We start from the raw sequence: 13,651 nt of genomic DNA on the forward strand, positions 1-13,651 counted from the left end.
GTTTAAAGCATGTAAAATGTTTCGTTTAAACAGCAAGAAATAACTTTACTGCATTTTTTTTCTTCCAGAATCAACAGAAATCGACTTTGATATCTCAACAATGACTCTACAGTACTATGTTTAAATATATGTTCTAAAATTGCCGATCCTCTCCTATTTCATATTAAAGATGCCAAAATGAACCGCTTCCTTCGGACATGGACGCAATTTTTTTTTTCTTTCATTAACTGATTGGGTTTGAAAAAAAACACTATTGTATTGACATTGTGTGCTCAAGTGAAACGTATTTTTAGACCATGGGCCACGCCTCAAAATTCTTCACTTCCGTAGTCTCCACCTGGGGGCTACTTTATTTTGCTCTAAATGATCAATGGACATGTGTGTAAGACCAATGGTGAATGTTCCCATCTCTGAATTTTGAGCATTTTTTCAGAATTCTGATGTAAAGGTGCCAAAATCAGTGCACTCAGCAGACCTCTTTTCTCCAGTGATGATGTCATCGTTGTTCCTTAAATAACCAATCACAGCTGGGGTATTGGGGACCTGAATGTGATTGACCAATCACAGGCCCTGTACTCTGAGTCCAAGGCAAGTGCACTGTTCTGCAAGCATGGGAATGCTAGTTTCATCATGCAGTGACCATTTTTTGTTTGTTTTTTTTTGTTTTTGTTTGAGGTTAAATGATTAAGAACATTGTTTCACATTTCAAAGTCTCAATTAAAAAAAAAGTAGAACTATGAAGTCTGGATTTCATATTGATATTCAAATGGATGAACAAATAACCAAGAGTACAAAAATGTTGAAAAGTATGATGTTGCTATAAAGATTTGACTGAATATCACCATACTAACGACTATCTAGTGGATGCTTAAATGTAACACTGCAGTCTTGGGAGGGGGGGGGGGAGCTGGGTATGGTAATTCTGGTCACTTGTTTTTCATTTTTAAGTACTTAATGCATAATAAGTGGCCATGCAGCTCATTTTTTTAAGTGGAGACACGACATTGCCTTTAAGGATTGTAATTCAGCAAATATCTATGAATGTACACATGATGTGTTTGCATTTTCGATGACATATCCAAGCTTATACATTTTATGCATATTCCACAAAAAACATTAATTGTTCATTATCTTTTTTCTCGGTGATTATTCATCTTTTGATTTTGTAGTTTTATAATTTGATTTATATTTATGTAACCTTGGAAAGTGATATTCTTAACTGTATATGATGTGTAACACTTTGTTCTGTTACCAACTTTTTTTTTTTTTTTGTAAACATTTACCAGACTTGAATATCTTACACCTAACATAATTCACATTGCAGTTAGTCTGGTTATAGAGTGTACAAGTGAACATCTCCAGTTGTGCTTTGTTCATATGGCTTCATCTTCAATTCCATGCATTTCAATATCAAATTTGTCAATTATTACTTTAATCATTATAGATAAACATTCATGATAACAACAGGATATACAGACTGTCTATGTCATTATCTTTGTGAGAGACTAATTTTGATACATTTCATTGAAATTCTTAGATTTAAATAAATATATTCTATTTCACTGAAACACACCTAAATTCATATGGTTTTAGCTATAATTTCATGCATTTGAATTCCAAATGGTTCATGGTTACTTTTATTATAATCGATTACATTCAATAATGTAAGGATGGTAATGGAGGGATACAGTTTGTCTCTGGGGAAGCCTAGTGCTATTGCATGTCATCAGAAATCTGTAACCTTAAAAAGAGATATCCCTAACCGTATGTGATGTGTAACACTTTGTTTTGTGACCAACTTAGTATGCATTTTTTTTTTGTTGGACAAATATGCAAGTTACCTGCACTATGTTAATGATCATAGCAACCAAATTATTGATTTTATTCGTCAGGTTTACTTGAATTACGTTGAGCAGAAAAGATGATAGGATAGGCCATGAAAGCCTTGTGATAAAAGTGTGTGACAGATTAGAAGACTGATGAACATATTGGAATGTGTTAAGAATGAACTTGTGCACTTGTTATTCAACAAAGAACTGATGTGTACAATAGATGCATGATTTTTGATACATTTGCAAGTTATTCAAAATACATGGAAGTCATATTTTAAACTACAGACTTTTATGATCTCATTTCACATGTTGCCCTACCAATGTGTAAAAAAAAAGATTTAGTTTATGGTTTTTTGACACAATACCTTTTAGATATGTATCTTAAATTTAATGCTCATGAACATGTTTGTATGAAAAAGAGGCAAATTTACCCCAGCATCCTCTTTGATTTTTGAAGAAATTTGCACATTTGTTGTTGCAGGTACATATATATTTGTGACTATAATATTTCAGATCTAGGAATTTGCTGAAAATAAACACACATTTTACTTGACATGAAAATCATTCATATTTGTGTTTTCTAATTGATATTAGCTTTAATTTAAGCATATATTTCAGCTTTTAAGTATTAATCAAAACCATTAACTTGAAGATCATTTATGACTAACATAATCACATCAGGACCTCATAGAATTGATAAAAACAGATTCATTGTGTAAATGACCAGTTACAACCTCAATAATGCTTATAAATGTTCTGAGAAATTATACATAATGCAATATTGTACAAATATTGGAGGTTTTGAAATAATATATGTATTGTGATGCACTATATAATACATTGTAAAAGTATGCATCCTTAATTGAATAACATTATAAATTGGTTAGTTCATGCTTCAGGTTGTAATAAAGCTACCAGTGAAGACACAAAATGTAATTAATTGTACTATTGTTATTTTGTATGAATACATACAAAATGTGAGAAGAGAGTGATATTAAGAAGAGACAAAGGAGAAAGAATGAAAGGGGAGGGGAGTGAGAGGGAATGGAGGGGAAAATAAAGTGCCTGTGTATGAGGTTTTCTGAGAATGAAAAGTGGGAAACATTTCGTAATGAAATAGGAGGATAAGCAAATAATAAGTATGGTAGGTGGGATAGAAGTTGTTTCAAGCAAATATTGGCACAGTGAACAGTCAGAGATGTAAAATAAATTAGGGGCATTTTTTTTTCTTTAGAAATGAAAGTACATGGCAAAGTGAAGTTTGCATTTTTAACTTTCTTATGAAAAGATGATGGCAGAGGTATTCCGATTTTTTACTACCTGCTCAAAACTGTGCTTATTTGACCATTTATACTTCCTGTATTTCATTATGTCGAAAGATACTAAAAACACAATCTTCTCAGCATTTAACAAATGTTGTGGATGTGTTTTCATGCAAGGAGTCCTCTAAAAGTATTTCTGCTGTCCATTTGATATATTTCAGTGCTCTTAAACCCACAGAAAATGCCTATATGTCTCCGTTGCTAGGGTAAAACTACCACAGCAACCATTTTTTATGTATTTCTTTGTTTTGGTTAAATTCTTAGTAACACTCACTTTTTGATATTGGGAACAATTGATTTTGGGTTTAGATATATATGAGGAATATATATCAGAAGGTTTCAGGTAGCCCCCAAGAGGAGACTACGGAAATCAAAAACTAAGCAGAAATATTGGGTATGGCCCATGGTCTATTTTCCATTGACATACCTCCTCCTTTCTCCAAACGAATTCGCCACTTGCCTTTTTGACAGGCATGACTGATGTCACAGGCATGACACTTTTGGCGATATCGCATCTGTGTTGTACCTTTCTTCACAGTCTTTAATTTCTGTCTTTATTTCCATTCCTCGTACATTTTGAACACCTCCCCGTGTCCAATTTTGTTTGAGCCCTCACTGCCGTCCTTACTCAATGCAGATAGATGGATTCCTCCAATGACTTTTCATTTCAAACATATCCTCTGGGTATATTTATTTTGCTGAGCTGGTTCCTTACTTTCCTCATACCTAACTCCTGCTACTCATTATTTTCCCCATTTATTCAATAGGCCGATCCCTGATGTGTACTTCTTTCATTTGTTTGCCTCTCTTTTCCCAGCTAAACGTTGCTCTGGACTTAAGGAGCCAGACAATGGAGGATACAAGTTCATCATTGGAACTGAAGCGGTGTTTGGAAGTAAAGTGGAATTCGTCTGTGACCCTGGCTTTCAGCTTAGCAGTTCGAGGAACACTGCTACTTGTTTGTCCAATGGCTGGACCAGGATGGCACCAGTTTGTGAAGGTTGGATTGTTTTTGTCATGATTCATCACATCATTGATTGTCATCACTCCAGAACTGAGAGGAATTTTGAACATTTCTGTGGTGAAGCACGAAAGTGGGACAAGTTCCTTGGCTTTGTTCCGAGGTCTAAATCCAATAGTTGTGTCACATTCTTGTTGACGATTTGGATTTTACTTTTTGAAACCCTTGCGAAAGGGACGTGGTATATAGAAACCTCTTCACGACACCTCCTCTACTTTCCAAGCAGCATTCTCACACAGACTGTTCTGGAAGCTCTTGATTAGCTACAGCATTCGTTTGATACAACGAGGTTGCAGACTTGTCTGTTAAAGGATGAAAATCATCCAAACAATGCACAATTATTTACAAACTGTGAATGTTGAAAATACAATGTTAAAGGGAAAAATATTGAATGTATTTATTTCCTTCCTCTCTCGTCCCCAAAACATTTTCAGCTGCAGTATGTCCGTTTCCAGACATCCCAGAGAATATTGAATATAGGGTGCTGAATACCCACAGAACTGAACTTGGGATTCCATACCCAGGTGTTCTAAAGTTCTATTGCAAGTCTGATGATGACAGCAGGAAAGGTTCAGATCATTCAGACTGTCAGGAAGATGGAGCCTGGAGCCATGAACTACCCACGTGTAAAAGTAAAGAAGATTCAAAATGGTTGATTCAACTTTTTTATTTTCTTTCTTAATTATAGTTTATTTCTCCATGAAATGATGACAATTTTCATTTTCTTGTCTCCATCAGGGGAAGTCTGCGGCCCTCCACAAGCGTGGATAGACAATGGTGATCTGTTGAACTGGAAACGAGTGTTTCAGAAGGGTGAACGTGCACGATATGAATGTAAAGATGATTACAAACTGATTGGAAGGAGAATATGTGTGGATGGATCGTGGAGGGATGAAAATTCATGGCCAAAGGACCACATCTGGTGCAAACGAAGTAATTATTCAGTGGAACTGTTTTGTTTTATGTTATTTTTTGTGTTTTCTCTTTGTTGTAAACAATTAATGTTTTTACTTCACATCAAGTATTGTTCAAAAAAATATCATAGGCATGAATACTGCAGGTGAATCGATAAAATGGGTGGCATGACAGTTCATCTGGGATTATGATCACCATTTAAATGTCGAGTTCCTGCTTGGTACCTGTCTGGATCAGGTTTGACTAAAAACTTCTGTTTTTATGAAGTTCCAGCTTGGCTGTCTGTATCTCAAGGGGTGTTGTCCTTTGGATGGGCAAACTAAGCTGGACGGTTGTGGATGTTAAACACTTCATGATAAATTCCTCGCTCGACATTACCTGTCTTGTGTTGGAGAGCTAAGGTGTGGAGAGTGTAAAGGCATGATGGTCCAAATGGCATCCTGTCTAAGTTTTCATTTCTAAACATAAAATGATTATTTGAAACTTTCAGCAGAAAGCTGGCTGACATGGAACACATGATCCTGATTCCAAAGGTGGGAAAGCGGATTGAAAGTGATATAATATTCTTGAGTGTAAGCGTTTGGAAGAAGCAAGCCTTTTTCAATTTCACTTCAAGCTATTCCTTCCATTTTTGCTTAGTTATTTATTTTTAAAATTAATCATCAGTTAATTTTCATTTTTCGTTATTAATCTTCTTTATCGACAATAACTTGGGAATCGTGTGCACGGAACCCCCATTAAAACCCTCCCCATTTGCCTTACACAAGTTTTACATGCTGCCTCTCCTACCAACCACCCCTACGTGTGCATCCAACTATATATACTAATAAAATTGTGTGTGTGTGTGTGTCTGTATGTCAGTGCCATAGCTCCATGACGATGACAGCTGGAAACTTGAACCTTTGTATGCATACTAAGGGGACTCCAAGGGTGTGCCCCTGGGTAGGATTTTTTTTTTAATCGGTAAAAAGTGAAATTGCTTGACGCTTGCTTTTCCCATCAATTGGGATGTGTACTTTTGCTAGTCTATATATTAAAGTAGTGGCAGTTTTATGTCTGAAACTTTCTTTACATCTGTGACATCATTACAGCATACAACGGCTCATTCCACCCACTTCACGTACATGCATCCGCCATTTTGATTTTCATGCAGTTCAGGTCGAACACATCGTAGGAACCTGTCATATTCACAATCGCCATGCCCTCCCTCTACGTTTTATGTTTAGTATGAAACACAAACAAAGTGATTGTTAAGATGATGATCAAATATCGAAAGGATAGGCATCACAAGCCTTCCAAAGATACAGTACGTTTAGGCCTTAGGCTTCATGGCTGAGACCTCACCTTCAGGCTGCTTCAGGTTATTTTTTCTGGTGTAATCAATGCAGCATTCCAGGCTTCCTGTTGCCAAGAGACTGCCCAATTTTGTTTTTTTTCCAAGGAGAATTTAAGGCAGGGCTCCATTGCCTTTTTACCACCCAAATGAAGGTCTTCTCTCATAGCCAACAAGGGCTTTTACCACGGGAGTAACAAGTTAACCTAGGTTTCTTAATACATACAGTCCTATGCCCCAATTGCCGCTACTGATCATGTGCTAGTGAAGGTTAACATCTCTCTGGCAAATCTCAGAGAACAGCCTCTGTGCCGGCGAGTCTGGTAGTTCACTCAATCAAACTGGCAGGGACTGCATGCAGCCATCACACTTCAGGACGAGTCTCCTATATCCACCGCCACTAATATTAGTTCAGCCTGGGAATTCTTCCACAGAAGCCTGCTCTCTCTTATGTGCAGTTTCATCCCATCTTGTTTTCAGTTGTCTTACCCATCCACCTGCTCTTCGTACTCTGAATCGTGTATTAAGGCAGTTGCTTTAAAACAACTTGCATTCTCCTCCTGGAAGACAAATCCAAGCAAAGGCAAATTCAGATCATTCCACAAAGCCCAAAGGAAGTGTGTGTCTATCCTCAGGAGAGCCAGAAATCAACATCTGTCCAATCTCAAGAATGAACTTTCAAACTTGTCTCTCTCCTCTAAAACCTCATGGTGCCTTGTCAAGTCTGTCTCTAGTGTTTGCTCCCTTCCCATCCATTCCCTCACTGCAAAAGGCACCACAGCCAACTCCGCTCGTGAGAAGGCCGAATGCCTCAATTCTGTGTTTGCTTCAAAATCTTGTGTCCATGACCCCTCTCGCTCTCTCTCTGTACCCAATCTTCCGAGTTGTACCCAATGCTCCTGAGTTATGTCTTTTGCACCTGAAAAGGTGGAAAAGTTTCTGGCAACCCTCGATTCCGACTCTGCAACTGGACCGCACGATATCAGCTCATGTGTACTCAAAACCTGCTCTGTGTTTTTGCACTTCCTCTTTCCACCCTTTTCACCCTGTCATTTACCATAGGTCATCTTCTATCGGCTTGAAAATCGGTCAACATCACAACATTACATAATAAAGGTGCAATAATGAATCCTCTTAACTACAGACCTATTATGTTACTTCCAATCATCAGCAAGGTCATGGAATCCATCATCGCAGTTGAAAAAAATCATTCCTTTTCTCCAATTATCAAAGTGGAAGAGCATTGTATAATTATCCAATCCAAGTAGTGGAGCCTCATCTCAGATTATCAATTCAGATTCAGGCATGGTCACTCTACCTTGAACATGCTGCTTCCCAACAATGGATGGAGGTCCTCAATGTCAGACATGGGATTAGGGCCGTCTCCCTGGCCATTGTTATGTCACTCAACAGATGCTAAATAATGCGATTGATTGCAAGGCATAAGTCAGTTTATTCTGAGCCACCAAAGTACCAAATGAATTAAATCTCCATCTCAGATCCCTGGTCAGAGTCCAAGTCTCACATCCATCAAGCAAGACTGGAAGCACCAAGGACCTGAAGACTCAGATTTTCATCCTCAAGGGAAGGTCTGACTGCACAAAGACTAATGAAATAACTGCCTGGAGATCACTATATGTTGGGTGCCATTGCCTTTGAGGCATGCGGTTTTTTCCAGAACCGCAACAATATGTTTGTAGTGCCTGCAATTCAGAAACAACTTTAGTGTTGTTGTTGTTGGTTTTGTCAACAAAACTAGAAAAATAAAGAAGGTACTTCCGGTGCGGCCTGGATGGCTAACAAGCTGGAGTCTGGCTTATGTTACATGGTGTCAGAAGTGATCTGCAAATAATTCCGTTCATTCATGCCATCTGAATCTGGTATCTGAGATACATAAACTATGGCATCCGTTAGCTTTAAGCATCCCATGATTGATTTGGATTCGGCTTCATTATATCAGGAATTTGTTTGATTTCGAAATCACGTTGGATTTGTTTTTGACGGTCCGTTGGCTGATCTGCCTGACAAACGCAAGGCAGGCTGGCTTGGAACATGGATCGGAGAACAAGGATGAGAGATATACAAGGCTTTTGAATGGATTGAATGTGAGAAGGATGACCCCAACAAAGTTCTGGATAAATTTGAATTGTATATTCGTCCCCGAAAAAACAAACAAACACATCGCGAGGCATCCACTGTTCAAGAGGAAACAAAGTTCTGAGGAATCGTTTGACAACTTTGTTAAGGACTTGCATCTCATTCTCTTGGACTGCTAGTATGTGCAATCTGAAGATGTGTTCATGGATGCGATTATCCAAGGCGTGTATGAGGAGAAGGTCCAGGAGTGCATGCGAGATAGAGGTGAGGAACTTATGCTGGCCAAAGCTCTTCAGGTGGGTCAGCAATATGAGCTCAGTTCACATTGTGTTCACAAGGACTAAAGTTCACATTGTCCTTGATAAGGACACGAGTGTAGCTGCAGTGCACTACAAACAAGCGAGGCAAAAACCACAATTGAACCCAGCACCACAACTGCCATCATGCAGGAGATTAACTTCAAATAAACCCCAGCCTAAGGACAGCTGCCACTGCTGTGGTAAGGATCCTAACCATGCAGGGAATCACGGTGAATACCCAGCAATTGGATCCACCTGCTCTGATTGCATGAAACCGAAGCATTGGCTTGCAGCTTGCCATTGACATTCCAGCATACATTAATTTGAAACTCAGTTGGACAGTGCTTGTGCTGATACAACCGAGTACATGGATGAAACCAATGGGAAAATTCTACGGATCGATGCACTGCAGACAATGGCTGCATCACGAGGTGATAAATGGAGGCAGTCTCTCTTGGTATCATGAAGGCAAGTGACCTTCAGAATTGATACCGGAGCTCGCTGCAACAAAATGACACTATCTGATTATATCAGCGAATTATGCACACTGCTGAACTCTGGCAATCAGCAAAGGTATTGTGTACCGACTCGAATCGCAGGATAAACCCCGGAGCAGCCGTCGATGTTCCTATTCAGTACCGTGGTAAGACATTCACCACGACATTTGAAGTGGTCCCTCTCTCACAGGAAAACAATATCCGGAGATACAGCTGAAGTTCTTGGTCAGATCATCGGACTTGATTCCATTGGAACTGAAGTGGACCCCGGTGACATTCTTGCTGAGTTGAAGGAATATCCGGACCTAGTGCGAACTACTGGAACTCTGCCAGGCATGTATACAATTAAATTTCAACCTGGTGTGAAGGGAGTCATACATGCTTCACGGTGACAATCAGCTTCCCTCTTGCCATGTATTAAAACCCGACTGGTGGAGATGGAATCCAAGGAATACATTGCCAAAGTTAATGAACCAACTGAATGGGTCAGTTTAATGGTGGTATCTCTCAGAAATGACAAACTGAGAATCTGTCTTGATACATCTGATCTTAACAAAGTCATAAAGAGGGAGCACCATCCCATGTGCATGGTTGAGGAGGTCGTTGCAAGTATACCTGATGACAAGGTGTTCTCAATGCTTGACGCAAAGTCAGGGTTCCCACAAATCAAACTAGATGAAGAATTGTCCTCTCTGATGTGTTTCAACACACCATTCGGGAGGTACAGGTGGCTTTGGCTTCCTTTTGGACTGAAATGTGCACCTGAAAATTTTCAGAGGATTATGGATCAGATGATTGAAGGCACGGATGACATTTTTGTCGCTGATCCAAACGTGGAGTTGCATGAAAGAATTCTGAAAAAGGTTATTTTGAGAGAGCAACAAATTACAATCTGAGGTGAATCTGCAGAAGTGCAAAATCCGCCAGTCATAGGTACAGTACGTACGACACATACTGTCTGCTGATGGATTATTGCCTGATCCGGTCAAAGTTGAGGCAGTTCATAGCATGCCAATTCCGACCGATACGGAAGCTGTGAGGCACTTCATTGGATATATCACGTATCTGTCAAAGTTCATCCTTCGGTTGAGTGACGAGATAGCTCCATTCCGACAGCTGCTGAAATCAGACATTGAATATCAATGGTAACCGGCTCAAGCCAGAACATTGGAGAGACTGAAGGAACTTTGCTGTTCTCCGCCTGTTCTTTGCTGTTGCGTACTTTGATGTTAACAAACCAGTCGAGATTCACTGTGATGCGAGCCGAAGTGGACTTGGTGCAGTTCTCTTACACTTACAGGACAACCGACCCGTCGCATACAGTTCCAGGACCCTTACGAAGACGGAGACATGGTATGCACAAATAAAGAAGGAGATGCTATCCATCGTTCATACCTGCAAGAAGTTTCATTGTTATATGTTTGGGAAAGCAGTCACTGTCCACAATGACCATAAGCCTCTGGAAATGATCACCAAGAAGCCGTTGCTGTCAGCTTCGATGAGACTGCAGAGCAATGAGATGAGACATGCTGCTACGATTGCGATGGTATGACCTCAACATTCAGTACAGAAGAGGGGAGGATATGCAACTTCCAGACACCCTTTCTAGAGCCTATCTGCCAAATACTCATTCAGAACTGGACAACTTGGAGCATATTTCAATGCTGGACTTTCTTTCCGTCGTCTCTGACGAGAGGTATGTGGATCTTCAAAAAGCTACTCAGTCAGAACTCGGTCATTTACAGTCCATGATTCTTGATGGATGGCCAGAGGCCAGGTGAGATGTATCATTCTGTCTTCGACCATACTGGGATTCCCGGAGTGAACTTTCGGTTATGGATGGCATCATATGCAAAGGCATGTGAATTGTATTACCACCTACTCTGACTTGGCATGCTGAGCCTGATCCACGAATCGCATCTTGGAGTAGTCAAGTGTAAGCAACGAGGGGGTTCGAAAGTGGCCCTCCATGAATGCGGACAAAGAGCAAACTGTTCAGAACTGTTCCAAGTGTGCAGACTCTCAAAATCGCCTGCCTGCTGAAACCGACTCCAACACCAAATCGACATTTTAATTTTTTTTTGTATACCTTGTTGAGGCTCGTATGAGAGCGAACACACAATGCACATCAAGGGGGGCATGAGACAACAGAGGCGGGAGTGAGGACAAAACAGTGGGAAACAGCGACATGAGGAGATCTTTGGAAGGGGGGGGATGGGGTGGGGAACATGGGGTATACAGGGACTTTCAGGAAGGAAAGCAGGAAATTGAAGGAGGTGGGTTTGGGGTGGATTAACGGGGGTAGAAAAGGTCGAGGATTTGGATGAGGAATGATAAGAGGTGGTGGTGAACAGCCATTTTGAAGGCCTGGAGGGAAGAATGGGATTGAATAGAGTGAGGAAGTTTATTCCAAAGGCGGGGAAAAAGAGGAATGAAAGAGTGAAGGTGAGCAGTGATTCGTGATTTTGTTAGTTTTACCAGAAGGGGGTTGTTGGTGGACCTTGAGCACCCTGCGGAAATATGGTGGGGATAAATCGCAGATAGAGCAGGGGGGGGTGCGAGACCGGAGAAGAGACGGTGGAAGACAGAAAGACCAATGACCTGCCTGCGGTGAGAGTGAGAGGCCCAAAGACTCAGCCTCATCGCGGGAGATACCAATGATCCGAATGCCTTGGTTTCCACAGCGTGAAGCCGAGAAAGGTGAGAAGCAGGAGCTCCAGCCCAGAGGCAAGAGCAGTATTCAATCAGACTGTGGACGAAAGCTTTGTATGTGGTCAGGACCTCAGATGGGCTGAGGAAGGACTTTGTACGATGGAGGATTCCCAGTCGGCGAATAGCTTTGGAGGCCAGGTTGGAAATGTGGCTTTCCCAGGAAATATCATGGCAGATAGTGAGACCCAAAACCTTGAAAGAAAGGACTTCTTCCAGAGGATTGTTGAGAGAGTGGATGGAGTTTTTTTTTCCAAATGGTCCTTTCGGAGAGAAATCGTGAGAGTGTGAGATTTGTCAGGATTGAAAGACATGTTCCACGTGTTGGACCAGTTTGTGATTTTACCCAGATTTGCAGAGCGAAGAAGCTGCTACTTGCCGGTCTGAGGGATGACAGATGGTATGGGAGAGTGTGAAGTCATCAGCAAAGAGATATAGAGGGTTTTCCAGAGTGTCGGAGAGATCATTGATGAAAAACGGAAAACTATCAGGGTCCAGAACGCTGCTTGAGGAACTCCAGCCTGGACAGGAAGATGGGATGAAAATTATTATTTTTTGATGCATTTTTGAACATTAGGTTAGATTCGGGAATGGAACGTTGTCGGAAAAAATTGTGGAGATAATGGTGATTGAGGATCAGCTAAAGTAGAAGAATAGTAAGGAGGAGGAGGAGGAGGAGTAAGAGGAAGAGGAAGATGATTGGGACTGGGACTGGGACTGGGACTCGTGTGTATGGTAGTTTTTTTCCATTTACATTTAAGACAATAATTACAGTGTTTAGATGGGAGGGATGGGGGACGTTGAGACAGTGGGGAAAATAGGAATTGAAGGTAATAGGGAGAGAATACAAATAATAACGATCGTACACCAAGAGGGGAAGGATGGGTAGGCCTCAAGGAACCCGTGAAGACAAGGTCGACGAAAACTCGCAAAATAGCGCGATTTTTGAAACAAAACCGAACTAGGAACACACAGTGACATGTGGGTGAGAAAATGAACAGTGAAAACGTCACATAAAACAACCAGAAACTTAACTTTGAGAAAGTTGGCAGAGACCCCCTGAGAGAACCTGCCGTTGCTGCAAACCCAGAACCGGAAGTCAATTTCACCTTGGAGTGAAATTGGGACAGACCTGTTCCAGTTTGATGTTAAGACATACCTGGTAATGGTTGACGATTACTCCAAATTCATTGAAGTGGATTGAGTGAAGGATTACGCTGCAGTACAACCCTTGAGTGGTTAAAAGCACAGTTTAGTCGACATGGCCTAACGGAGACTTGGCGGAGCGATAATGGGACTATGTACATCTCACAACTTGTGAGGAAATTTTGCAAAGATCATGGAATCATTCTTAAAACATGTATCCCGAGATATCCACGTTCAAATGGAGAGGTAGAGAGGGCTGTTCAAACGATAAAATGACTGGCGAAAATCTACAGACAAGCACCTCGCCTTGCTGGATTATCGCACAACACCACTGGAAGGCATTCATCGATCACCGGCTCAACTACTGATGGGAAGAATTCTGAGGAATTGTACGTCCATACCCTTCCCATTGCCTGAGGTCTTCTGGTGCCTCCAGCTTATAACCGTGATGCTGTGAAAAGGCAGTTTGACCTGGAAAAA

General features: G+C 40.7%; 1 protein-coding gene across 1 annotated transcript in view; it reads left to right on the forward strand.

Annotated features, from left to right (window-relative positions):
* LOC147030880 (complement factor H-like) overlaps window positions 1-13,651 on the forward strand; it is a 374,343-nt gene that overhangs the window by 66,123 nt on the left and 294,569 nt on the right. Inside the window, exons 3-5 of the mRNA XM_085875422.1 lie at window positions 3,972-4,154; window positions 4,610-4,807; window positions 4,914-5,108. Coding sequence (XP_085731548.1) covers window positions 3,972-4,154; window positions 4,610-4,807; window positions 4,914-5,108 — 576 coding nt within the window. The remainder of the gene's footprint in view (window positions 1-3,971; window positions 4,155-4,609; window positions 4,808-4,913; window positions 5,109-13,651) is intronic.

The sequence above is a fragment of the Eptatretus burgeri genome, chromosome 3 (assembly GCF_056783735.1).
Source record: "Eptatretus burgeri isolate ZD-2024b chromosome 3, Ebu_testis_v1, whole genome shotgun sequence".
NCBI lineage: Eukaryota > Metazoa > Chordata > Myxini > Myxiniformes > Myxinidae > Eptatretus > Eptatretus burgeri.